The sequence below is a fragment of the Manis javanica genome, chromosome 12, assembly GCF_040802235.1.
Source record: "Manis javanica isolate MJ-LG chromosome 12, MJ_LKY, whole genome shotgun sequence".
Taxonomy (NCBI): domain Eukaryota; kingdom Metazoa; phylum Chordata; class Mammalia; order Pholidota; family Manidae; genus Manis; species Manis javanica.
Window position 1 is genome coordinate 65735337 of NC_133167.1, and position 27691 is coordinate 65763027.

At 38.5% G+C, this 27691-nt stretch overlaps 2 protein-coding genes across 8 annotated transcripts in view; one reads left to right on the forward strand and one right to left on the reverse strand.

Moving 5' to 3' along the window:
* Positions 1–4598: 4598 nt before the first annotated feature.
* G6PC2 (glucose-6-phosphatase catalytic subunit 2) lies at positions 4599–14942 on the reverse strand. Its single transcript, XM_017661053.3, has 5 exons — positions 14703–14942; positions 14022–14131; positions 11954–12065; positions 9886–10001; positions 4599–9078 (listed from the first exon to the last, which is right to left on the reverse strand). Exons 1-5 carry the CDS (start codon positions 14918–14920, stop codon positions 8567–8569), a joined length of 1068 nt encoding a protein of 355 aa, XP_017516542.1. The 5' UTR covers positions 14921–14942; the 3' UTR covers positions 4599–8566.
* Positions 14943–26164: 11222 nt separating this feature from the next.
* The window catches only part of SPC25 (SPC25 component of NDC80 kinetochore complex), a 75591-nt gene continuing 74064 nt past the window's right edge, over positions 26165–27691 (forward strand). For 6 of the 7 annotated variants that reach the window (XM_073218745.1, XM_073218743.1, XM_073218747.1 and 3 more), the window contains exons 1-3: positions 26165–26309; positions 27042–27194; positions 27284–27349. In XM_073218745.1, the coding sequence (XP_073074846.1) occupies positions 27056–27194; positions 27284–27349 (205 nt within the window). In that variant the 5' untranslated portion in view covers positions 26165–26309; positions 27042–27055. Of the gene's footprint in view, positions 26310–26628; positions 26921–27041; positions 27195–27283; positions 27350–27691 lie in introns of those variants that run through there. The other variant, XM_073218744.1, reaches the window with a different exon arrangement.

Below are 27691 nucleotides of genomic sequence, written 5' to 3' on the forward strand. Positions count from 1 at the left end.
AGGAGAGCAGATGCCCACAAACTAGAAAGGCTACTATTTGAGAAAAAAGAGAGTTGGCCTCTAGATTCTTTTGTCTACAAATTCTTTTTCATGCACTTACTGTAGTGCCACTCTACATGTGCTCTTAAGAAATTATTTCACCGAAAAGTCACTTTGAATTTAGTGGTGAAATTTTGGACAATTACACTCTCATTTAAAAAATACAGATCCTGAAATATTTTGATACTATGTCCTAAAAGAGGAAATAAGATCGTAATTGAGTATAGTTTGCCACATATTTATTCATGTATTAAATTATGTTTCTGATCCTAAGAAAATGTCAGAACATTCTCATCAGATTGGTTTAGGATCCCACTTCATAGTTCCAACTACAGGTTGGATTTATTAATATCTCCTATGCATGTAAAATCTCTCTGTAGTCAGGTCACATAAAGATGTTAGTGGAGGTGAAAAATTTTCAGATTTAATTGCTGTTTTCAGACACATTTTGAGATAAATTTACATTTGTATGTGTACCATTATAAAGTAAGAAACCCAATTCCAATTTCTTTCACACTGTTTTCTATTATATGTTTAATGTATTGAAATGGATAGACTATAAATAAAGCAGTGAACATGATTATCACCTAATTAGCACTGACCAGCATTATGTTCTCATTAGTGAGTTGTATGGTACCCTAAGACTCATAATGAGTAATCAGGGTACATAGCCAGCTTGTAAACTGGGAATTCCCTTCTTCCTATAATTCAGTTACAGCTCCTACTCTCACATACAAAGAAGAACATTTGAGAAAAACAGAACATCTAGAGATAGGGAAATGTTCACCCAAGCTGACAAGTGCCTACAGTTTTTATGAATAATTACAGAAAAGAAAAAAAATACTCTCAACTTACTGGTTGAGAATATATATATATATATCTCTATTTTATCAAGAATGGAATCAAAGTAAAAGAGGAGCAATGCTTTAAAAAATTTTCTTGGAAGTGCCAAATTGAATTAATCATTGAAATATGCTTTGTGATAACATTCACAGTGCATTTCATAATTTAGAAAGCATTTTGCCCCTCAGGCTGCAAGGGAGGAATGCAGCTGTAAGTTGCATTCATTGATATATACTCGAGAAGTCACTAGGGCAAGCTCAGTTGACATCAAAACCTACACCTGTTTCCCTTGCCTGTCTCTGTTATAGAGGTTGGAAATTATTTTTCTTCCCAGACTCCATTGCATCTAGGGGAGGCCTTGTGACACTGCTGCGGTCAATGAAATATAGGCAAAAGTCTGTATGGAGAAAGTCCCTTCCAGAATAAAGCCTGGGTTTTCCCTCCTTCCTTCTTTCCTGGGTGTGCAACTGCCATTCTCAGGTCATCTGGACAGAAGCCACACACCATGGATGGTAGAGCAGGAAGACAGACAGATCCCAATTCCTAGATGTCCTTGAGCAGCTGCTCCAACCTGGGCTGCTGACCTCCAGCTTTCCTGTTACATGAGAAAAAAACACCTCTCACTTATTTAAGCTATTGAAGTAGTTCTTTTTCAGTTGTAGTATTTGTTGTTAACACAATCTTAATAGACACAGCTAGGATTTTATTAATAAAAATAGAGGCATATGTATAAAGAAAATAATGCAATGTTGAAGTATCACTGAGTGCTTAAATGACCTTAAAATATGATCTTTATGTCTAGAGGTATTGAAAAAACATTAATTGAAAGAGGGAATTAATCAGTTTTTTTTTTCCCAAAGATTACTGCTACGGAAAAGAGGTATCACTAGATAGAAGTCCTTGCAGCTCATTCTAGTGGTTTTCCAGGAACATTCCGTGTACCCTGATTTATTATGCTTTAAGTGAAGGAGGCTTTTATTTAGGGACTTGATGTTTTGATTATGCTTTCTCATCCTCTCACTTGATAAAATAGGTGTTAGACTGGGAAAGATCTAGATTCCGTTGGAAAGATATAGCCAGACATTAAGAGAAAGTGATTCAAATATAACGAGTGGTGTGGGTCACGGGGAAGGCAGTATAGCACAGAGAAGACAAGTAGTGACTCTATAGCATCTTACTACACTGATGGACAATGACTGTAATGGGGTACATGGTAGGGATAATGGGGTGAACCTAGTAACCACAATGTTGCTCATGTGACTGTATATTAATGATACCAAAATAAAAAATTTTTTAATTTAAAAGAAGAGAAAGTGATTCAAGAAGAGGATAAATTTGAAACAGGGTAGACTGAAAGGGATGGGGAATAATGTTACCAGCTAATTTGTAGCTGTATACAGTCTCAATCCAATCTTTCCAAGCCTGCAGGCCAGAAATATCTCTGGAATCCACCCAGAAGGGTGGCAGGTGAGCCAAGGACCCATGAGGATCTCCTCCAGGGAAAGACCTATAATTGAGCTCACCCTTGCACCTCTAGCACAGAGAGACATTTAGTGTTTGTCAGGTGAGTGGGTAGGGGAGTTAAAGAGGAAAGAAAGGCATGGACAAAAGGGGTCCTGTTTGAGCGTGAGATTTTAGAAGTTATTTGGAATTGGTCTCTAATTTTCATTTAGCATGGTGGTCCTCAAAAATCTTTAATCATATAATTTGGTGTTAAGAGTTGTGTTGCATTCAAGAAGCATGTTTCAACAGTTTAAGGAATTAAAAGGTAAATTTCATCTTTATGTCTTTGAAAGCACCATAATTAGTCTACAAGTAACCTATTACAATGCTATTTCAAACGTCTAGTCACTTTCTCCACACAACACAGATGGTTAAGCACCTCCACCCCTGCCACAAAGCAAGCCTCCCTCCTCTTTCCTTTCTTCTCCATCAGCCTGTTATTATGTATATTTACTTAGTATCTCTTCCAGAAAGAAGAATTTCCTCTTTAGGATGTTGTGGAAGGGGAAATGGAGCTGACAATTTAATTATGGGATATCCTTAGTAAGATAGGTGAGCGGGAAGTTTATGAATATTCTCATGTGAATGATTTTGCCCCATAACATCAGTTAAATTACTTCATGTCTCCACACATCTCTTTCTGGAGCTGTAAGAATCAGATTCTAATTAGCATAGAATATTTTAAAGGCCAAAATATGAAATTGTTTATTAAAGTAGCAAGTTACAAAATGGAGTGCACTTTAAAATTTACAGCTTTGTTCATTGTATATAAGTAAAACTTAAAATGCTTTGGCTTTTCTTCCAATTTGATTGGATGAGACCCTCAGAGTTGCAGAATGTCAGAAGTGTAATGACGCTTCCCTTCTAAGCCCATTAAAGTCCTTCATTTGAGAAATTACTCAACTGAGGACACCAATGTTAAATGGTCTCTCAGTGTCACTGTTTTGTAGAGAGACTAGAAAGCAGGTCTGATGCGTCCAGTCCAGGGTGCTTGCAGCCAAACTCTTTTATATGTCTGTCTGTCTTTGAATTTGCTAGCACCTACCCTCTGGTGTTCTGATACAGTCATGTGGCACTGCCTCTTGACTGGCCAGCAGGAGAACGGTATCAACATTTCAACGGTGAAAGAATAAGATGCACAATATAATCTTGCAAACCCAGACAGGAGCATTTACTTTTCCTTTGTTTAGTCAATGAAGTTTTCTTATAGAAAGATAGCAGGCCCTCCACCATTTTTTTCATTTAAAAAGTTGTGAAAAGGTAGAGTTTGGGATGATTCTATAGAAAAAGAGGATCAGATGCTTTTAATGAAGAATTATTGAGCTTGAGGGCAAGGGTGGTATCTATGGAAGGCAGCGATGGGTGAATGCAATGTCCACCTTTAAAAATCCCTTCCTATTAATAGCAGGATGTGTGAGTAAGGATGACAATCTGCCCAATACTGTTCATAAGGCACAGAATCCAGGATAAAGTCAATTCTTGGAACAGAAGTTAGAATGTGATTGGCTCAATGGATGTGCCAGAGTAGGTGAGCTAGAGGAGGACAGGGGCCCTTCATTTTAATTAGTCCTGGGCTTCTTTTCCAGGCACACATATGGCCTGCTGCTCCTGTGGATCATGCACATTATCCTGGGAAGTAGCTTCTGCTCTCACTCTGACCAGCACCGGAGATAGGTCCAAGGGCTGCCAGAGCAAAGCCTCATCTGGGCAGCCCGGGTCCATGCCGCCGACCCCAAAGGGCAGGCCCCCAGATGCTGCCCTTACCCCCTGCCCTGCCACTTTCCCTGCCCTGGCAGCTTCTTTAGAACACAGTGTTCTTTGAGGAAATACCACAGCTTTGAGATGAAGACCTATTCTTTTCAGAAATCACATGGCAAAATGTTAGAAGAAAAGGGAAGATTCCAAGAAATTTAAAAATTCAAAACAGAAAATAATTCATTGGCTTTACACTACCTTTAAACCTCAGTCTTTGAATTCTCCCCCTCCTTGAGAGTAATCACTTTTGTGCTGCCAAGAGAAATGAGATGTGATTTCTTCCAAGTCATTATCATGATCTCCATCAAAGAAGAGCAAAGGCAGTAATTAGTGCTCCACACCAAACGAGCTTCAAATTTGACATAAACTGCATTTGTCCCTTGCAGAGCTAAAACGAAGCACTTTTAATACTTAGAATTTTCCAATGAGTTGCTGTCATTTGTCAGAAGTTTGTGGAGTTCTTGCTTCTTACAGACTGTTAATGGTTTTGTTTTGTTTGTTTTTTTCTTAATTAACAAGTAGCACACATTACCTTCAGGGTGGAATCACCATCAGAAAGCATTAAAGGTCAGGGGAGGGGGAAGAATTAGAAATGCCACCTTAGTTTCTTGGCAACATTGAGGTCCAGGTATTCATCCAGACAGCTGTTTGTCATTTCCAGAGGGGCTAGTAGAGTCAGTCAACAAAGGCAAAATCATCAGGTGCAAATGAACTCCAGTGATCCTTTTTTGAACAGTTTCTGAATATCCACAGAAGTGCTGGTGCCTAGCATACATGTATGGTAGACCCAGACAAGCAGGAACACTTGGTCAGAAAGTCATCCAGACATCCAGAATGTGGTCATGAATTCTGAATATAATTCCACTGAGTTTTGTGCCCCTCAGAGTGTTTTTAGGACACAGGCGCAGGGAAGTGGAACCTACGCTCCCTGACTTGAGGCAAAAGAGCTAAGAGGCTGGGAAACCAAGGTAGTTAGAGCTCAGAGGACAGAGGAGGAGAGAAGAGAGCTGTGCAAAAAGAGAATCCAATGTCTGGAGAAGGTCTCCCTCGAAAATGCAGCAGAGTCTACTGTTAACTTTTAATAGTTACTTAACTCTTCAAGACCCAGAAATGTTTAGTGTCAGTTTACCACACAAGGCAAATTTTTCTTTTAAATATGTGAAGATCACAATGGGATTTACCTACCACTATGCATGCCTTATGCCTTGATAACAGTAACTATTAGTTTTTCAACTGGAAAATAACTCTGTAGGTTAATAAAAATCCCTGGCTTATCTATGTTCCATCAACAAATCACCAATGCCTTGGTTTCATCATATTAAACAAACAGTTAATACCTATCTGTGTTATCTCACAGGTTTGTGTACAGGTGACAATATAAAAATACTTTTTCCCCGCTCAAGAAAAACATGTGGAATTTGATCTATGCTGTCCAATTCAGTAGTCACTAGGCACACATGACAATTTAATTATTTATAAATTAATTATAAATACATAAAATTTTAAAATGCAATTCCCCAGTTGTATTAGCTGCATTTCAAGAGCTCAATAACCACAAATGCCTAGTGGCTACCCTACTGGACAGCACAGATGTAAAACATTTTCATCACTGTAACAAGTTCAGTTGAAGAGTGCTGTAATATACACCTTTATATACTAAAGAAATGAGTCACATTTTTAAAACTAAGTGTTTTTAATATCAATTTTTATATGTATGTACCAGTTCAATCCTGAATTTTTATATAGATTGCAAATAAATATAGAGCATTTATAGATATAACTTTGAGTTTCATGGACATCTTATAATAATTTTTTTTTCAAATCACTCTTTTGTTATACTGAAATAGGTCTATAAAAGACACCAAGTTAATCTTCTAAAGCAGATGTCCAATCAACAGGATGTCAAAGAAAAAGGATTCAATACTCTTCTTGATAGTTAGTTCAGCAATAACAAATTCCTTTGCATTTCTTTTCAAATGTATATTTGATTGGACAGTTTTCCAAGTCACTTGTCTAGATTTTCTCATTCTGAAAGCTCATACTGACATTTTTTCTACTGAATATGCAGATATACAGACATTTCGAACATATGGATGCAGTAAGTCAAATGAGCTCAATTCCAATTACTTTTGGCAAATAAATTGGAAGCAGAAGAGTCTTTTCCATTATTGTTAAAGGCAGGCATTTTCTCCAAGGCTACAAGAAGCTGTTCTTCCTACTGCCTAAGCAGTTTTAATTGCAAAAGCAATTTGTCACCATATTGATCCCTCCAGGAGACTTCAACTAAAGTAAAAAGGGAAATTTCATTATATGGGAACTTGGGGGAATCATGTCAGATAGGGGTAGATTTGTTGGGGATAAGTGATAGAAAATGAGCCTACAACCTTGTTTTATTCCTTTCTGAAAAGCATGTGTCACCTAACAGCACTTGCTCTGGATGGCTGAAGAGAACTTCCCTCTGGGAACCAAGAAGGGCTTTATGATGGAGTCAAGCATGGTAACAGAATCCCCTAGTCATTAATCCCCCAGTGTGCTCAGGCCTCACTGAGAGCAGGCTGAGGCTATACTGGGATGAAGAAGTCCTCAAAACTCACATTACTAATCTCATGAAACTTTGACAAAGGCCTCTTAGTAATGAGATCTCTAGCAGAGTATGTGATGAGGCAAATGCATCATAAAGTGTTAAGAGGACTGAAGGCACCTTCTAAGGACAACACCGGTGGTGGTGGGGGGGAAGCTTGACTGAATGAGCAAGGGTAATCAGCTTAGTAGTCACTGTTCCCTTTCACCCAAAATGTCCCATCAACATGAGACAATTTCATTCTTAAGATAATATTTCTTCATCCCTCAGCTTCTTGCTTAGGAATCACCCAACTACTGAAACCTAGCTCAGTTACCCCTTTAAAAAAAACTGTTAACTGTGTATTGTAAAAGCAACAGTATGTACTCTGTAAGTACACTTAGAAAAGGGACCAATAACCTCTTTGATTCTTAGAGATTTTATTATCCTCAACTAATATTTTGTCAAATAGCACTAGCTTGAAAGGTTGTTTTTGTAAGTATTTATAGAATTTCAAAAATTTCATAAATATGTCATTATCTAAAATAATTCATGTATTGATATTCTTGAGAAAAGTTATCTAAAACATTGTGTCACTAAGATGTATAACAAAATCTGACTCAAAATGTACTTGATTGAAAATGACATAGTTATTAACTTGAAGTCCAGAATTCCTAGGTCCAGTGAGAAAAAAGAAAAACCTTATGAGAAATTCTTAGTATAACATTAATATTCCATCAATAAGAATTTTCTAAAGCAAAAGTTGAGGATAACAAAACCCCTAAAAACGAAAGTAATTATTTGTCCTTTTTTATGTGTATTTATAGAGTATATGGTGTTGCCTTTACAAAATACATTACAAAAGCTGGAAGAGTATGATCTTGAGGAAGGCACTTGATTTTCCTGGCTTTGAAAGAATGACTCCTAAAAACAATGTATAGGGATGTCATAGTGAAGAGATAAGCCTTTTGGGGTAAATAATGTTCTAAGCAGAGCCTCTTGAGCACTATTTATTGATATATTGGAAAGCCCTACTGTAAAACAGAGGCCAGGAGTTAAGCAGAGGTTCAAGTCCAGACAGCAGTCAGGCCTACTGCATGTCCCCTGGACACATACCCACACCTAGAGCCACTGCCCTGTCAAGACCTTGCCTGGTGTGAGTCAAACAAGATGCGGCATTTCAATGTCATCTGGAAAAACAGTTGATTTATATGGCAATTGTTACAGAATCTACATAAAAACATTCACTCTTCTTACAGATTTTTACCTCAGAAATGGAGAAAAAAAAACAATAGAAATACATGTTAGAAGACTTGGGTTCTAATTTCTGTTCTGATGGGTGTGACAGTAGCAAGTACTTTCACCTGAATGAACCTTCACTTCCTTATCTGAAAACTGAAGGGAATGGATTTGACTAGGGTTTTCACTAAAATGCCCACAAGAACCAGAAGCAGTCTGTCCTTCATAGGAAAGAGGTTATCTGCCGCGCGAGGCTCCTGCGTCCCAGCTGGAGACTGTGATAAAACGGAAAATGCTGCCTCCTACTGGGGACAGTCGGTCAGCAGCAGCAGATTGTTTCCAGGCAGGAATGCAGGCCCTGTGCTGCCAAATCGTCAAGTTTTTCAAGAGAATATCAAAATTCAGATATTTATGTCTGTTTTTCAAATGCTGCCAACTAATTTAATAGGACTAGAAAATAGACCACTCTGAAGGCAAAAGTAAACATATGTATGGGTGGGATGGGGTCTGGGAACACCATTCTGTGACCTCTGCTTAGAACCACAGTCTCTCCCTGCTCTGTGGTTCTGTGGGGAGAATAGAGGAGGTTCATCCTAGGACCACAGAATGCGAACCCGCCGCATGACTCTAATTAATCTTCTTGTCACTTGGTTTCATTAACATGTGAATACAATAGGGAATCAGAGCAACCACCGTCAGTGGGATGGACGCACTTTTACAAAAGGACAGCACATAAAATAAACACTCTGCTTGAGTGGGGATCTTGATGAGATGGTAGAGCTGTAGGATGGTCAACGAAGCCACAGCGCAGAACAGCCGGAAGCTCAGCTTGCAGCCATTCTTTCCCCGGCAGCTCCTGAGGAACATCTCCGAGTTGATTGCAAATCCCAAGCCAAAAAAGACCCCAAGGTTTCTCATGAGCCCAGCAAAAGGAGTGGTGTCGATGTGGATCCAGTCTGGGTTGGCACACCACTTCTTGGCTATGGGCACAGACCACAACAGGTCAATGTCAAGTAGCCCTAGAAGCAGGTAAAAGCCAAGCGTGAAGAGAAAGAGGAAGAGGCTGATCTTCAGGTATGCGCTAAGGCTGGCTGTTTGGATGCCTGGAGTATGTTCAAAGGCCTCTGCCACAAGCACACCTGGGGATTAGAAAGAGACACTGAAGATGACTATATGCCCTTGAGCCCTTCGGGAATCATTCCCCTTTAGCCATAGTTTTCAATGATAAAGAGCTTTAGACATTTAGACATTTATGGTATATTAGACATAGGATATATATCCATTTACCAAAGCCTTTTTTTTAAGGCAATAACTAAAAACACCCACTTGCCCCTGGCCTTCCATATTAGCCAGAGGGGGGGTCGCTCAGGAGTCCATGGTATTGAGTGGCAACCACCTGATAGGTGGAGAACTGAATTAGGTGCTCGGAATTAATATTTCAGTTGCCACAGCCAATAAACTTAGAGAGTTTTGAAAGGTGTGTGGGGTTGAATGGTAAAGATTCAGTCATGGTGAACACCACTTCAGGAATACAGAGCAGCTGCTAAATGAAGGCTCTAGTCATGTCATAACCTTAGGTATTTCAGAGAGAGAGTGACATGGCGTGCTTGTTGGAGGGTCATTGTTAAATCCTCCAAACCAAGACACAGCAGGCTGTCTGAAGTGGTGGCTTGGGAGTTGGACTTGGCTCTGTCACACTTCAGAGAAGCCCATCTCACAAAGAGGATATGCACTTATACCATTGAGGGAGACGGCTTTCCATTGTGTGCATGAAAGCTTTGAGAGGGTGTTGAACTACTTAAACTCCCAGGGTAGCTTTTAGTATCAGTGGTTTGACAGAATTAGTGGAGACTGGGGAACCGATTACTAGGGAGAATCTGACAACATAAGACAAATGACACTAAAACTTTCCAATGCCACAACTAAAGGTAAATGATCATATTTACCACCAATTACTCCAAGAATAACTTGATGAGGAAAATGTGTTGCTATGAATACTCTGGAGATGCAGACACTGATTTGAATCAACCAAAAAAGACTCCAAAGAAATGACCAGGTCAGTCTACGATGGAAGAATAGATAAAAGCATAAAAAGCAAAGAAATTGTATCACTCATAAAATTAAAGGGGCGACGCCAGATGGTCTTTCTCACAAGAATTACCTAGCTTTGACATATCATGATTCTAGAGTCTTTTTTACAAAATGTTTCCATGTGCTCCATAGGCTTTGTAAATCTTTAACCAAGGCTTCTACATTTACCGAGGCATTAAACTCAACCAGAGTTATGTCCTGAGATTTTAATAAATGCTATAAAAGGAAGTCAGTTGACATCCTGATAATTATTTAATGGAGTAGAGGAAATCCAACTTTGGGGAATTCCTAATATTTAGAATAGCCAAGAACGTATCATGTACATTTTTACTCCTTGTCATATGTGCTTCCTCTTTAACCTCTCTCAACATTTCTTTGCTTGAATAACACTCACTGAAGAGGCTGCATTCTGATGAAAAGTGTACAGAACATTTCATCAAGGGCAAGTTTTCACTGGGTTTATTTCACAGACTCACAAAAGCCTTAGTTCCTTGTTTTTTGACATATAGAAATTAAGGAACAAGGGAATTGACCTATAGTTATGTATTTTGGATTAGAAGCAGCAATGGGCAAAAAAACTTATGAAAATATTATAATACAGCAGTGCTCATCATTTTAATTACAAAAAGAATTAGCAGTATTGAGTTATAGGAATCCTTGGGGGTTTTGAATGTTTTGTTTCTAATAATTGGAGCAGACTTTGGTCATTGAAAAACTAAGGAACAGAGAAAAGCAGAACTACCAGAGAGAAAGTGAGCCGGGGCCTCCACGTGGAAGAGAAATGGATGAGGATTTGATAATATTCAGGCAAACAGTAAGCAGTCCAAAAGTATTGATGGTGAAAGAAATGTTGTAGTTATAAAAATCTAAAGGAAATTATAGAACTTTTTTAGGAGAAACAAATATTTTTCAAGGTTTGGAAACTGGAGGAGGAAATGAACTTCAGAGAAAGTGAGGCTTGTTTAGATTTCTATTTTGAAAAATTGTACATGGGAAGATATATTAATTTCACTGTTGTTTTGTGCTAGATAATGAATCCATTAAGGCACACAAGTCACTGTCTCATTAGAATAAACTTTAAAGATGCCTGAATTCCTTAGGTCTTTTGTTTCTTATATTATCCAATAGTAGTCTAAAAAGTGGAATATGTGATGACTCTCAGAAATTCTTTAGTTTGGAAGAATATTTACATAATTGTATATGTTATAGTGTTTTTTAAGCAGTTTTAACTGACAGATCTTATCTCAGTAGCCTAATAATTTATGATTAAATTGGTGTTCGGTATTATTTAAATGATAATTAAGGTGATGCAGGAAAGAAGAGAAGGAAAGAACCCAATTTTTGCAAAAATTTTGAGTAATCTTAAAGTTATAGTCCTTTCTAAAAATTAGGGATCTACTAACAGTAAATCTACTAACATTCAAGTTTAAGTTTGTCTCTAGAATATTTTTAATTAAAAAGGTCGCATAGTCTTTGGAGCCAGAATACATGTTATTAATGTCAAAAGCTTTGGTTAATCAAAGGAGGAAGCATAATTTTACTAAACTAATGCATTCAAGGGGAATGATGATTCTCAACACTTCTAGTATGTCTTAAAGCAAGGGAATACACATGCAAAAATATTTTCTTATGTAATTTCAGATGACTTATGTATGAGCAAATTATTGTATTATAGAAACCCAAAGGCACTTTTAGCAGATCATTAATTAATTAAACATTTCCAATCCTATAATGTGGCAGTAGCTGTGAGCAAATTAGGGCATTATCTTAAAGCAAAATATTAATTTTCTATTCATTTTGCTATTTTGCCTATGACAGAAGAAGCACATTTCAAAAAAAATACACTAAAATGAATTTTTAAAAATATTTTCTGTATTTAAAACTGTCATATTTAAGTCCTACAGAAACTGAAGCAAAACTGACCTGTGTAGAATGGTAGACAACTTATCCACCCGACTGACAGTGTTACTCAAGGCAGCAGTTACCATTACATACCAGACACATGATGAGCCCATTGCGTGGCCAGATGGGCTTCCTGCAACAACAAAGTGTTGATCCATTTGAATAGAGGTTAACATTATCAGTATCAGAAATGGACAACTGAATAGCATATTAGCAATGAAAATTACAAATAACTCAGGAAAAAGCCACAGAGCACAGGCTATATGCAATGTTTAGAAACGGATAAAGATTTTTCAAAAATTGCATCAAATTGAGCTTCAAAACACTACTTTGACAAATCTTTTTTCCAGATTTAAGTTCATGGAATTCCATAAATCAAAATGTTTAAAGCTAATTAAGAACTCAGGCTGTTGCACCAAAGTCTGGTACATCGCTATTCATTCTTCATACCTTGTTTTCAATTGATCAGAAAATTAAAGTACTTGTATTGGATCTTGAATCAGCTTATTTTTCTTGAGCTAAAGAGAAATCATTAGGTATCTAAAGATAGCATTACTATGTCTGATTTACCAATTGACTTATAAATGACTGCTATGCAGTAGCAGCTACCCCATGCTTATCTCGTGGCTGGCCCCTTCTGAATCTTTGTCATTAAATGGTCAAGGGAAGCCGTAAAGGGGCATCAAATCTGGCAAAAGCCTACAGAATGGTAGCCCTTCTATTCCCAGAATGTCTTTCCCATGCTGCTTGATTTTTTTCGTAATCATTTTGCTTTGATGTTCTGTTTTTTGTTTTCCTTGTTTTCCTTTTCTTTTCTCTCTCTTTTTCTTAAGTAAGTGACAATTTATTAAGGTTAAACACTAGTCTTTTTTTAATCACTAAGTTAAAGACAAATCTATTTCTTATCAATCTATTTCTTTCAAGTCTATTTCTTATACATGAATTTTCAGAGCCGTTTACATGCTTACATGAGTTGTAAATCTTCAAGGAATAAATGTGGAATGCAATATTTCTTTTTTTCTCCCAGAGAATGTCTCATAAGATAGAACACATGCTGGGAAGTGCTGGCATGAACCAGAGTGGCATTCAGCTATCTCAAAGATTATTCATCCATCCAACACACACTGGTTTCATAAAGATAAAATATGCACTATCCCTGACAGAATGCACAGTCTAGTGAGAGAGCCAGATATAGAAAGGATGAATTACAGTACAATGTGATAATAATATGCATGGGTATATATTTTTATGGTCATCAAAAAGAAATATATTCAGAAAACTCATTAGGAACTTACCCATTCACTATACTCAGGGCTAGTTTCAGGATGTCAAATGGCAAGAACTTTATGCTATGTAACAAACTATGGAAAGGTACAATATCACACAGTCTTGTAAATTAAAGTGACATGTAATTTTCTTATATATATATATATATATTTCAATAAACCTTTTTATAATCTTGAAGTCAACTTCCGCAGTAAAGATTTTACACTCACATAGAATTTTATAATAAAAAAGGAAGTGGCCTAAGAAGTCTACTTACATACTACAAACCTAAGAGGAAAAAAGGAAATTCAAAAGAAATAATTTTAGGATTAGAGATCATCTCTCCTAGCAATAGTAATAGCAGGAAGTCCTTTCCTTTTTATATAGAAAATGTGTCTATTCTCCCCTCATTCATGAGAGTCTCAGAAGATCTATAATTATGAAAATTGCTCAGCAGCAGATAAATAAACATTTCTAGGATTTTAATATAGTTCTTTGGGAATTTTTTCTAACTAACTGATTTTTTTTCTTTGTTTCAAAATCAAAGCATTACATTCGTCCAAAAAATAAATGCCAAATATAAAATCATTTGGGAGTAGTCTCCTAACTTACCTTTTTACAAACAACAAAATGAAATTTGATTTTTCATGAAACTTCTTTCCTTTTCATTAGCAAATTTTATGCTTGTGAACTTTAAGCACCCTTACCCATGGCATTTTCTTTAATACCCTATATAATATCATATAGTCATTAGATGATAATCAGACATTATGACTTTCTATTGGAATACCTTTAGTAACCTGAGGCTGCTATATTTGCTTACCTGGGCCTGTTTCACATGTAGTGGGAAACTGTTCAAGGCAAGGACTTGAGTGATTAGGGTAAATCTGAGTTTCTTGGACCCACCAGTAAGGCCGATGACCAAATAGTACCCTGTATTTAAAAAAATATAAGTATGCATATATATTTAAATACACAACGATTACTTAATTAGGGACTAGCTATTTTTTCCTATAAAATGACTCAAGCAGAGCATTGATGGAGAAAGCTTATGCTGAGGAGACTGAAAGAACTTGGGTTCTGGTCTGTCACTCATTATAGAGGATGACACAGTCATTTGGGGTTTTGGCTCCTACTTTCCATAAAAACAGGCACACTTTTTCCTTGCAGGGGACATCCCATGGGTGCTTTGGATACTTAGAATGCAAATATCAAAGTGGGCCCTGGAATTATCAATGTTTTCATTATGGTGCTGTGCACTTAGTGAACTCATTGGATAATCACAGCATACATGTTATAGGGTTTTGGAATTTACTTATAAGTCAGGTAAAGCATACATTTCTATTCTTTTTGTACATTCTATTTATGAATAGGGGTTTCAAGTTAACTGGTATGTTTGAAAGATTTTCCAAGCAAAACGATAGGAATCTGAAATGTGATCATTAAGCCAAGCTACAGTTTAAGAATAAGCTTTAGGAAAAATGAAACAAAACAGAAGGCTTACCATTTAAAAATAAGATTGAACCAATCCCCAATGACTGCTACCCATATCATCTTGGTTCCAACTGTCTGATTAAGTTGAAACCAAAGTGGAAAATAAATAGAAAAGATATTCCGGGGATCTCCAACACTGGACATAAAACTTAGAAAATTGTAGTAAGCTTGATAGTCCTTCTGCAAATGCTGAATAATGAGCACTCCATTCCTATGAAGGAAATCCATCTTGAAAGACAGGCAATTCTAAACAGAGAGCAATTGGAGCTGAAGTGGTCTGAGCCCCACTGTTTTTATACATCGCCCTCATGGCATAATGCAACCATTAATGCAACATGTGATGCTGACCATCTGTGAGAAGGCACGTCAGCCCTCCTTTGCTGAAAAGCTCATCTGTTTATGATTTTAATTGGTGCCAAAGAGGTGAAGTACATGCTGATCTGTGGCAAGTTGAAGGGAAATTTGGGTAGAGACACAATGAATTTCTTATGCAGCCTCCCTTTTGTGTGAACAGTTGGATCATGTTTGCTTGAAATATTTTGCACAGTTCATTTCCTTCAAGGGCAGAGACATTGGCAATTTGTATGCTTGGCTAGAAGACTACACAAATAATTACTGCATGTCAAATAGCCTTTACAGCCATGCATTTTAATTTGAAATAGACTGTGGCTTTTTTACTATCACTGGGGCTTTGAGGGAAATAGATGAATAAATATCTGGACATGAAACATTTGTATGATATGACAGGTGTTTTCTGATTACAGCATTTTAAATAAAAATATCTTGAGTTTTCCTTATTAGCAAAAAGAATCATATGATATATATGGAACAGAGAAGGAAATACATGGAATACATGAAATCTGAAAGGAAATGTGTTGTTTTTGACAATAAAGCAAGAAAGTGAAAATGGAGGTCACTTTAGTAATAGAACTGTGATAAGACTGAGCCACCTTTTTATTGACTAGAGAATATAATTGAGAGCATTGTAACAGAAAGATAGGAATGAAATTCAAAAGGCTAGTAACTAATCAGAAAAATGGTTTGTTGAAAACAGAGCGTTTGGTAGAAGCACATGGGAAGCACCAAAGCAAACGACGATTGGGAATAAAGAGAAGAACGGCTCAAGGAAACCTCTGGGCCCAGGGCAGGTGGGAGGCCGGGTCTGCAAAGCTAAGCCATGTCTCCAAGAATCCGAGGGTTCCTGGGGAAGCAGTTAAGCTCCACAAGACAGTGGGGGGGCGGAGGTAGGTAAACTTCTCGTTATCTTACCTTCCAGAACACTTGTCTTCTCTAATCACAGCATTCATCAACAAGAATCTTCTTCACAGTCTGACTGTCGCTTTGAAGTTATCTTGGAGTCCTTCCACATCATCTAACAGCATGGTAGTTATGGGATCCGGTGTCCATAGGTAACTTCCAAGCCTCTGTTACCTTCCCTGGAGGAAATGCTCTAACCATTAAAATCTTTTTGGATGTTTTCCAAAAATGTCAAAACTCTGTCCTACCCTACACAATTTTAATTTCTGGTGATGGGACCTAGGCATTGATATTTTAAATATGTTTTCTAAGTGATTCCAATGTGCAGTTGGGGTTGAGAATCATTGTGATAATGCAACTCATACATCACCTGTTCTGCTTTCAGCCTTAAGCCCCTGTACCTGCCAAAAGTTAACCTGCAAGAAGCTTCAATGGCATATTTTAATATATATATATCACTGAATGTATCTGGATTATTGAATTAAATTCAATTTTTGCACTGATTTATCATGTCAAGGTTTCAGAGAATATATCTCTAGAATTAAAACCCTAATTTTATGAGAAATTGTACATCTAGTGAGAATTTATATATGTGGGTTTTATGGCCAAAAGAGGCACAGCCACAGTACAACTGAATGCACCCCTCATGAAAACGGGCATGCTGACAGCAACTTTCCTCACTGAGTTTCCTGTGAGGCTCACCTGGAAGGAATTTAAAACGCAGCCTAGTTTCTGTGGATGAGACTGGTTTGACAGTCACAGAGTGGGATCACAAGTGGCACCAGGCCATTTGTCAGAAAGTGAGTTTAAATGGCTCCCAAGAAGCTAATATCAATCTCTATCCAGGGTTAGAGACTTATCCATCTCTTTTATCATTCTTATCATTTCAATAGGAAGAGAATTAGAAGGTAGTCAGCCAGCACTGGCTCTCCACACATTTTGCTCTTCCCCCAGGCAGTCCATGAACTGTATTCACTCTTGGTTCTTCCATGAGTTTGCTAATCTGATCCAAATGATATATATGTTGGGGTAAAATTAATTATGCTGAAAATTCAGTTGTGCTTTATAATGTCTTGCATTTATGCTCTTCCAATTATTTTCCTTTAAAAATATCTTATTATCCAATTTTAACTTCACAATGGTCCAGTAATCTTAGTTTAGTGAAGAGGAAATGTTCCATAAACCTGCCCTTGGTCATTTCTTTAGTTCAGGAACCCTGTTTGGAGACTAAGTTTTATTTCCAGAGCAATGCTTCTTCTTAGTCTAGGCTGTGTCCAGGTTGCTCAAGATCAACACTGATGAGATTTAAAACATTTGCAAAGTGAGTAAAAGCTGATGCTATAACCAGCTTGTTTTAAATGCTTTCAACTACCCACACATCTACTTCACCTTTATCATCATTCCAACTATGAAACTTTTTGTGTAGTCCTGAGAGAAAATTGGTTGACACAGAAACTCATTTGGCCAGCTTCCAGATCACTAGGTGAACTTCATATATACAATCGCCACTTTGAACTTACGTTGGATGATTTATCTCATCATTTGACAGCAGGGCTACAGTTGTTAACGGAGGGTGAGTGGCTACTATCATCTTCCCTGGAGGAAATGCCAAGTGGCACTCAGATGGGCACTTCAGAGCCTGAGGGCAGCTCTGGCTCCCATCCTCTACTGCTGGCCTTGGAATCCACCAGAAACTTTCTATTTTGGGAACAGTCAAGTAAGGAAATAAATGAAGGCCACTGGAATGATAACAAACAGAAGCTATTTATTCTGAGCTTGCTTTAGCAAGAGTCAGTTACCATCATTTCAGTTGACAAAAACTCAGAAGCAGGCAGGGGAGTGTGGAGTAAAGCTTTGTAGTGAAAATGAAGTAAGGCCTCAGGTATGCTCTGGTTAGAGGCTGTTGGCACAGGCAAGCAAGAGATGGGTTAGCTAGAAGCAGAGCATCTTATGTGATTCATTTGGGAAGCATATTTGGCTTCCTCTGGTTTGTCCTGAGTTGGAAGCAACAGCAAAAAATAGGGAAGCTGGCAGTCATTGACCAAGTCCTTGACCATTCTGGACAGACTGCTTCAGAGTGCTATTGCCACATTTGGTTTTGTCATTGTCCATTGTCTATTCAATTTCTCACAAGACAAATGGAATAAGCCTCTCTCAGAAGTAGTAGTTTATGTAACATCCCACCAAGAAGTAAAAGGGAATCCCTTGTCTATCCTATGATTCTATAATTGTTATTCACTATTTCAAAATGAGGGCATATATATAAAAATCACTCTCTAGGATTCAAGATGGCGGTGTGAGAGGTGAGACAGAGAACTCCTTCCAAAACCACAAATAGTACAAAAATATAGTTAGTTAACAGAATTAGCCCTAAAACAGCAATGAGAAAGAAGGCTGAACCAGGCTGCATACAGACCTCACGAACAGAGCAGACCTCACGAAACAGGGTAACGTACCAAAGCCTTGATCTGGCAGGACCCAAGCCCTTCCCCCACTCCAGTTCACTGGTGGGAGGAAGAGAAATGGAGCGGGGGAGGGGGTGGAAGCCTGGGACTGCTGAATACCTAGCCCTGGAGAGCTGCTTTGCGAGCAGAAACCTACATTGTGTGGTGCTCTGGAGGTTGGGGAGCTGGGACAGGCAGAGTGCCTGAGAGACTGAGATTCCGGCTGTTTGTGGAGAACAGAATCTACATCTGGCATCTCTGTGACAGAGGAAAGGCAGGCAGTCTGAGAGGCTTCCTAGCAGTGAGAGGGCTGCTGAAGGGGCAGGGTTTGCACGGAGGTTGCTGCACAGGAGAAAGGAGAGCTGGACAACATTGTCTGAGCATACTCTGCCCAACAGTTTGGGAACTTTGAGGAACTACAGCTGCTCCATCCCCCTGGCTGGCTGCTCAGCTCCAAGGCCCCCCACTGTGACATGCAGCCTGCCGAGCCTTCCTCCTGGCCTGACAGCACCCACTCAAAAACTGGCAGTCACTGCACTGGCATCAGGCCAGCCAAATGGAGGCCCCACCTATAACAGCTAGAGATGCCAAGCACAGAGGCTTACACCTGTGTGCTCAGTCCACTGCCTCTGATACTGGAGAGAGGCACAACAGATGGGAATCAGGAAACAGATCTTTCCTCCCCCTGGCACCAGCTTCACTCTCCTACGACCCCCCAACCTCACTCTAGGGACTGAGTAGCTCCACTGACTGGGGCTTCTGGGCACTAGAGGGCACCGCATAGAAATATGAAATGTCAAAAGAACCAGGTTCAGACCAAAATCTCACAAACCCCAGAAAAAGGGCCAGATGAAACTGAACTCACCAATCTTTCTGAAAGAGAGTTCAAAATAAAAATCATAAACATGCTTATGGAGGTACAAAAAATATTCAAGAACTCAGAAATGAATTTAAGACAGAGATTCAATCATTAAGAAATTCCACACCTGAAATGAAACATACAATGGAGGGATTTAAAAGCAGACTGATGTAGTAGAAGAGAGTAAAAATTAGAGAAGAGGAATACAAAGAAGCTGAGGCACAGAGAGAAAAAAGAATCTCTAAGAATGAAAGAATATTGAGAGAACTGTGTGACCAATCCAAATGGAACAATATTCACCATATAGGGGTACTAGAGGAAGAAGAAAGAGAAAAAGGGATATAAAGTGTCACTGAGGAGGTAATTGCTGAAAATTTCCCCAATCTGGGGAAGGAGATAGTCTCTCAAGCCATGGAGGTACACAGATCTTCCAACACAAGGGACCCAAGGAAGACAACATCAAGACATATAATAATTAAAATGGCAAAGTTCAAAGATAAAGACAGACTTTTAAAAGCAGCTAGAGAGAGAAAAAAGATCACATACAAAGGAAAACCCATCAGGCTATCATGAGATTTCTCAACAGAAACCTTATAGGCCAGAAGGGAGTGGCATGATATATTTAATGCAATGAAGCAGAAGGGCCTTAAACTAAGAATACTCTACCTGGCAAGGTTATCATTTAAATTTGAAGGAGGGATTAAACAATTTTCAGATACTCAAAAGCTGAGAGAATTTAACTCCCGCAAACCACCTCTACAGTGCCTTTTGGAGAGACTGCTACAGGTGGAAGTGTTCCAAACTCTAAATAGATGTCACTCAAGGAATAGACAAAAAGTACAGAATATGCTTCATAACATACAAAGAATGGAGGAGGAAGAAAAAGGAAAAGGAGGAAATAAAAAAGAACCTTTAGATTGTGTTTGTAATAGCATAGGAAGTGAGTTAAATTAGACTCTCATATAGTAAGGGAACTATCCTTGAACCTTTGGTAACCATGAATCTAAAGCCTGCAATAGCAATAAGTACATACGTATTGATAATCACCCTAAATGTAAATGGTCTGAATGCACCAAAAGACATAGAGTCACTGAATGGATAAAAAAACGAGATCCATCTATATGCTGCCTATAAGAGCCTCACTTCAAATTCAAATACATACACAGACTGAAAGTAAAGGGATGGAAAAAAGATATTTCATGCAGTAAATAGAGAGAAAATAGCAAGAGTTGCAGTACTTGTGTCAGACAAAATAGACTTTAAAACAAAGAAAGTAACAAGAGACAAAGAAGGACATTACATAATGATAAAAGGATCAGTTCAACAAGAGGATATAACTATTATAAATATCTATGCACCCAATACAGGATCACCTACATATGTGAAACAAATACTAACAGAATGAAAGGGGGAAATAGAATGCAATGCATTCATTTTAGGAGACTTCAACAAACTACTCAATCCAAAGAACAGATCAACCAGACAGTAAATAAGTAAAGAGGCAGTGACACTGAACAACATATTAGAACAGATGGACTTAACGGACATGTACAGGACACTCCATCCAAAAACAACAGGATGTACATTCTTCTCAAGTGCACATGGAACATTTTCCAGAATAGATCATATACTAGGCCACAAAAAGAACCTCAGTAAATTCAAAAAGATTGAAATTGTACCAACCAGCTTCTCAGATCACAAAGGTATGAAACTAGAAATAAATGACACAAAGAAAACTAAAATGCCCATAAAAACATGAAGGCTTCACAACATGCTCCTAAATAATCAATGGATCTATGACCAAATAAAAACAGAGATCAAGCAATATATGGAGACAACAATAATTCAACACCCAAAAGTCTGTGGGATGCAGCAAAGTCTGTGCTAAGAGGGAAATACATTGCAATACAGGCCTATCTGAGGAAAGAAGAACAATCCCAAATGAATAGTACAAACTCACAATTAATGAAACTAGAAAAGAAAGAACAAATGAGGCCCAAAGTCAGTTGAAGGAGGGACATAATAAAGATTCGAGCAGAAATAAATAAAATTGAGAAGAATAAAACAATAGAAAAAATCAGTGAAAGCAGGAGGTGGTTCTTCAAGAAAATAATCAAAGCAGATAAACTCCTAGATAGACTTTTCAAGAAAAAAAGACTCTACACACATAAATGGAATCAGAAATGAGAAAGGAAAAATCACTATGGACACCACAGAAATACAAAGGATTATGAGAGAATACTATGAAAAAATGTATGTTAACAAACTGAATAACCTAGAAGAAATGGACAACTTTCTAGAAAAATACAACCTTCCAAGGCTGACTCAGGAGGAAACAGAAAATCTGAATAGACCAATTATCAGGAAAGAAATTGAATTGGTAATCAAAAAAGTACCTGAGAAGAAATTCCTGGACCAGATGATTTCACTGCTGAATTTTATCAAACATTTAGTGGAGACCTAATACCCATCCTCCTTAAAGTTTTCCAAAAAGTAGAAGAGGAAGGAATACTACCAAACTCATTCTATAAGGCCAACATCACTCTAATACCAAAACCAGGCAAGGACACCACAAAAAAAGAAACTTTAAGACCAATATCTCTGATGAACATAGATGCAAAAATACTCAACAAAAGATTAGCAAACTGAATTAAAAAAAAAGTCAAACAGATCATCCATCATGATCAAGTGTGATTCATCCCAGGAATCTACGGATGGTGCAACATTCGAAAATTCATGAACATCATCCATTACATCAACAAAAAGGACAAAAACCACATAATCATCTCAATAGATGTTGAAAAAGCATTAGACAAAATTTAACATCCATCCATGATACAAACTCTCAACAAAATGGGTATAGACGGCAAGTACCTCAACATAATAAAGGCCATATATGACAAACCCACAGCCAACATTATACTTAACAGTGAGAAGCTGAAAACTTTTCCTTTAACATCGGGAACAAGACAAGGATGCCCACTCTCCCCACTTTTACTCAATGCAGTTCTGGAGATCCTAGCCATGGCAATCAGTGAGTACAAAGAAATAAAAAGCATACAGATTGACAAAGAAGAAGTCAATCTGTCCCTGTTCGCAGATGACATGATATTGTACACAAAAAACCCTAAAGACTCCACTCCAAAACTACTAGATCTAATATCTGAATTCATCAAAGTGGCAGGATACAAAATGCGTACACAGAAATCTGTTGCATTCCTATACAGTAATGATGAACTAGCAGAAAAAGAAATCAGGAAAACAATTCCATTCACAACTGCATCAAAAAGAATAAAATACCTAGGAATAAACCTAACCAAGGAAGTGAAAGACTTTTACTCTGAAAACTACACGACACTCATGAGAGAAATTGAAGAAGATACCAATAAATGGAAACACATCCCATGCTCATGGATAGGAAGATTTAATATTGTCAAAATGGCCATCCTGCCTAAAGTAATCTACAGATTCAATGCAATCCCCATTAAAATACCAACAGCATTATTCAATGAACTAGGGCAAATAGTTGTAAAATTCATATGGAACCACAAAAGTCTCTGAATAGCCAAAGCAACCCTGAGAAGGAAGAATAAAGCAGGGGGAATTACATTCCCTGACTTCAAGCTCTACTACAAAGCCACAATAATCGAGACAATTTGATACTGGCACAAGAACAGACCCACAGACCAGTGGAACAGAATAGAGAGCCCAAATATAAACCCAACCATATATGGTCAATTAAGATATGATGAAGGAGCCATGGATACACAATGGGTTAATGACAGTCTCTTCAACAGCTGGTGTTGGCAAAACTGGACAGCTACATGCAAGAGAATGAAACTGGATTATTGTTTAACCCCATACACAAATGTAAACTCAAAATGGACCAAAGACCTGAATGTAAGTCATGAAACCATAAAACTCTTAGAAAAAAACATAGGCAAAAATCCCTTGGACATAAACATGAGCAACTTCTTCATGAACATGTCTCCCAGGAAAGGGAAACAGAAGCAAAAATGAACAAGTGGGACTATATCAAACTAAGAAGCTTCTTTACAGCAAAAGGACACCATCAGTAGAACAAAAAGGCATCCTACAGTATGGGAGAATATATTCATAAATGACATATCCAATAAGGGGTTGACACCCACATTATAAAAGAGTTCATGCACCTCAACAAACAGAAAGCAAATAATTCAATTTATAAATGGGCAGAGGATATGAGCAGACACTTCTCAAAAGAAGCAATTCAGGTGGCCAACTGGCACATGAAAAGATAATCCACATCCCTAATCATCAGATAAATGCAAATGAAAACCACAATGAGACATCACCTCACACCAGTTAGGATGGCCAACATCCAAAAGACAAACAACAACAAATGTTGGTGAGGATGTGGAGAAAGGGGAACCCTCCTACACTGCTGGTGGGAATGCAAACTAGTTCCAGCATTGTGGAAAGCAGTATGAAGGTTACTCAAAAACTCAAAATAGAAATGCCATTTGACACAGTAATTCCACTCCTATTCCACTCCTAGGAATTTACCCTAAGAATGCAGGAGCCCAGTTTGAAAAAGACATATGCACCCCTATGTCTATAGCAGCAGTATTTATAATAGCCAAGAAATGGAAACAAGTAAGTGCCCATCAATAGATGAATAGATAAAGAAGATGTGGTATATATACACAATGGAATACTATTCAGCCATAAGAAAACAAATCCTACCAGTTGCAACGACATGGATGGAGCTAGAGGGTATTATGCTCAGTGAAACAAGCCAGGTGGAGAAAGACAAGTATCAAATGATTTCACTCATCCGTGGAGTGTAAGAACAAAGCAAAAACTGAAGGAACAAATCAGCAGTAGACTCACAGAACCCAAGAATGAACTAACAGTTGCCAAAGAGAATAGGGGCATTACGATTAGCACACATAGTATAGCGGTGGGAGGGCACGGGAAAGGCAGTATAGCACAGAGAAGACAAGTGATTCTATAGCATCTTACTGCACTGGTGGATAGTGACTGTAATGGGGTATGTGGTGGGGACTTGATAATGGGGGGAATCTAGTAACCACAATGTTGCTCATGTAATTGTATATTAATGATACCAAAAAAAAAGAGTATCTATTCTGAGGACCACCTGGATGTTTCTGCCTGCTCATAATTAGAGTCACTTTAGCAAAGATAATCCACTACAGGAGGTAGAGAAATAAGTCAGCTACAAGATGTGCACCTTAGTCTGTGATACATAGTTGAAGCTTGTATAAGTGGTGAATTTCTCAAAACCTTACTAATGAACTCTTTTTCCATTTTACTCATGGATCAGTCATACTCTGCCAGATTCTATCAGGAGTGTATTAGAGAGATGGTCCAAGCATTATTCCAAGATAAGGAAATAATTTATTATCCTAAACTAGTAATGGCCTAAAGAAATTACTGAAATTGTCTTCTATTGCTTGAAATTTACTATCCATTATTCTGAAACTAAAGTTGTTAATACTTGTGAGAATCTGGCAAATTATTAAATGGATGATGCTAAATAACCACACCTAACTAATTAATTCAACTTGGATTGTGGTGGAAAGGATGTATACTGTACTTACCCAGCCATAGCAGAAGGCATGTTTCCTTAAAATCAAGATTCTGTAAGTAGTGTGATTGTCTTTTAACGGGAGCTCAGCTAAAGTGAGTATTGCCTTAGCTAAAGTGAATATTCAGTTGCAACAATCTCTCTATTTCTTAGCTAACTTATATTTTGTTCTGGTGAAAATCTTATTTACATGTGTTTTAATATGGCAATCTATTGCATAGGAAGTAGTTAGGGCATAAATAATAAAAGCAAGAAACCATTTTGAGTATTTATGTTACAGGCACATGTTTTAAGGCATTTGCATTCATTATTTCTTTTGGTCTTCACATTGGGAACACGAAAGAAGTTATTGTTATAGTCATTACCCTCACTTTATAGATGAGGAAACTGAGGCCCAAGAGATCAAATAACTTACCCAAAGTTCACAGTCAGTAAATGATAGAGCCCAGATTTCAAACTCAGGCAGTCTTATTGCAGAGTTGGAGCAGTTAGTCACTGTGTAATTAATTAGGGAAGTAAACTGCCTAGAGGGCATTAACACTTGAAGCTTCCAACACTATCCTCTCAACATCAGATATTAAAATTATAACTCATCATGCCTCTGTATCCCCCAATACACCAAACCAACCATGAAGATATTTTGTATTCTGCCAGTAGCATCACTGTTCTCTCAAACATCTAAGCTAGAAACTTTGAATTACCTCTGACTTACCCACTGTCCTTTTCACTTATCTATCTGCAACACATCGATCAAAGAGGGCAGGTAGAATCTTGGCCATGAAAAGTTTTGTGTCATGAGTTTCTGCTGGGACAGAGACCAGCAGTACTATTTTAATATTTCTGTTTTACATGATCAAAAATAGAGAATCCGGAAATTTTGGAAATGCTCATATTAAAGAAGCCAATAAACAGTTATATACCAGCCACTTTCCAATTAAGTTATTAAATGATGAGATACAGATTAAACAATGGTATTTTTTTATCAGCTGTATTATTTTATTAGCTGTATTACTTAAACTATAGGTAGTATTTAAAAAACAGGGTACATAATTTGGCAATAAAATAGGATTAAAGTTCAATATTTATATTTGTTGCAGAAACCTTTATTTGCCACTGGTAAAGTGGCTGGTCCTGGGGCAAGTCCTCCCTGTGGCTCTCAGTATTTTCCGAAGCAGAGCTAGGTATCCTGCTGTCTACCCAAAAAAGAACTGCAAATCCCAGAATGCACTTCCCCCTCTTTCCCGCGAGAATCCCGTAGGGCTGGCTCTACCAATCTCTTCACGTTGGGCCTGTGTCATCGCCCAATCCGAGGGCGAGTGAGCACCCCGAGGCGGGAGGCGGAAGGCGCCCTAGATTTGAAATAGGACAGTGGGCGCGACTGGGAACTGGGTCTTGGAGACCGGCTGTTGGCCGGAATCGGCACGCGTCCTACCTCGAGGGCGGCGGGGCTCGGGCCTACGGGAGAAGGTAAGGGCTGGGCTCCCCGAACCCCGCGGCTCTGTAAGGGGAGGGATTCGTATTTCGGGATGGGTCTGTGAAATGCGCGGCATGCCGCCGTTCGGGCCTCGCGGGGCGGGCAGCCGGGCGGGCAGCGACGGGTCAGGGCGATGCCTGTGCGCCTCCTGGGACGGCCTCCCGAGGGTAACCTCAGTTAGGTTTGGGGTGGTCCTAGCGTTGGGGAGGACCGGTGGAGCCTGGGGTATTAGAGAGGACACTGAGGCCCAGAGTCGAAGCAGTTTTAATTTGTGCAGGTCCTGGGCCACGCCCACTAACATCCGGCTCCAGCTTCCGCTGAGCGCTGCTTCTCCGGGTCGGGGGTGGCAGGGAGACTCGGTGAGGTGGGGGAGCGTTTTCTGTGGGAGAGGGTCTCGTCTGCCCGGGGCCTGCGATCCAGGCTGGGACTGAAAAGCCCAGAAGTCGCTGATTTTGCTTGTGGGTAAACGGCGCCATAGTTACTTCCCGAGAGTCGTCGGGCCATGTGTCTGCGCAGTCACACTCCTGAGATATCTTGGATTTTTAACTGAATCTTAACCAAAGACCAGGTAGCTTGATCTACCCTGGAATATGCAGAATTAAAAGTAAGTTAGCGACTTTTAAACTTTCTAGCAAAGGTCATGCTGCCAAAATATGCTTAATTGGAGTATGTGGATATTTTATTTCAGTAACTGTTAAAAACACAATGTTCTATTTGTTTTGTAGCTTTTTCTTACAAAATGGTAGAGGATGAACTGGCACTATTTGATAAAAGCATAAATGAATTTTGGAATAAATTCAAGAGTACTGTCAGTGACACCTCCTGTCAGATGGCGGGCCTAAGAGATACGTACAAAGATTCCATTAAAGCTCTTGCAGGTACTAAAGTTGCAACATGTTTTTGTTCTTGCTTGTTTTTTAGTGTTATTTCAGCTGAATTGAAACTTAAATTTCATTTCCTCTTTCAGAAAAGCTCTCTGTGAAATTAAAGGAAGAAGAACGAATGGTTGAGATGTTTCTGGAATATCAAAACCGTATGTGCAAACTAGATCACAGAGTTCTAAAATTAAATACCTGTATGAAATCCCTTATACAAGTAAAACTGTTATGTGTGTGCATATGTATGTGTGTGTATATGCACACACATACATGCGTACATATATATATATTTTTTAGATTTTATTTTGGTATCATTAATCTACAGTTACATGAAGGACATTATGTTTACTAGGCTCCCCACTTCACCAAGTCCCCCCCACATACTCGTTCACAGTCAGTCTCCATCAACATAGTAAGATGCTGTAAAATCACTACTTGTCTTCTCTGTGTTGTACAGCCCTCCCCGTGCCCCCCCAACCCCCACACTATACATGCTA

What these genes read in the sequence shown, in the direction of transcription:
- G6PC2 (XM_017661053.3), bottom strand. Translation starts at nt 14,920, where the DNA reads ATGGATTTCCTTCATAGGAATGGAGTGCTCATTATTCAGCATTTGCAG. An exon ending in TTCAATCTTATTTTTAAATG is followed by an intron (nt 14,132 to 14,702) that starts GTAAGCCTTCTG and finishes TTTTAAATACAG; the next exon opens with GGTACTATTTGGTCATCGGC. An exon ending in TATTCTTGGAGTAATTGGTG is followed by an intron (nt 9,079 to 9,885) that starts GTAAATATGATC and finishes TCTAATCCCCAG; the next exon opens with GTGTGCTTGTGGCAGAGGCC.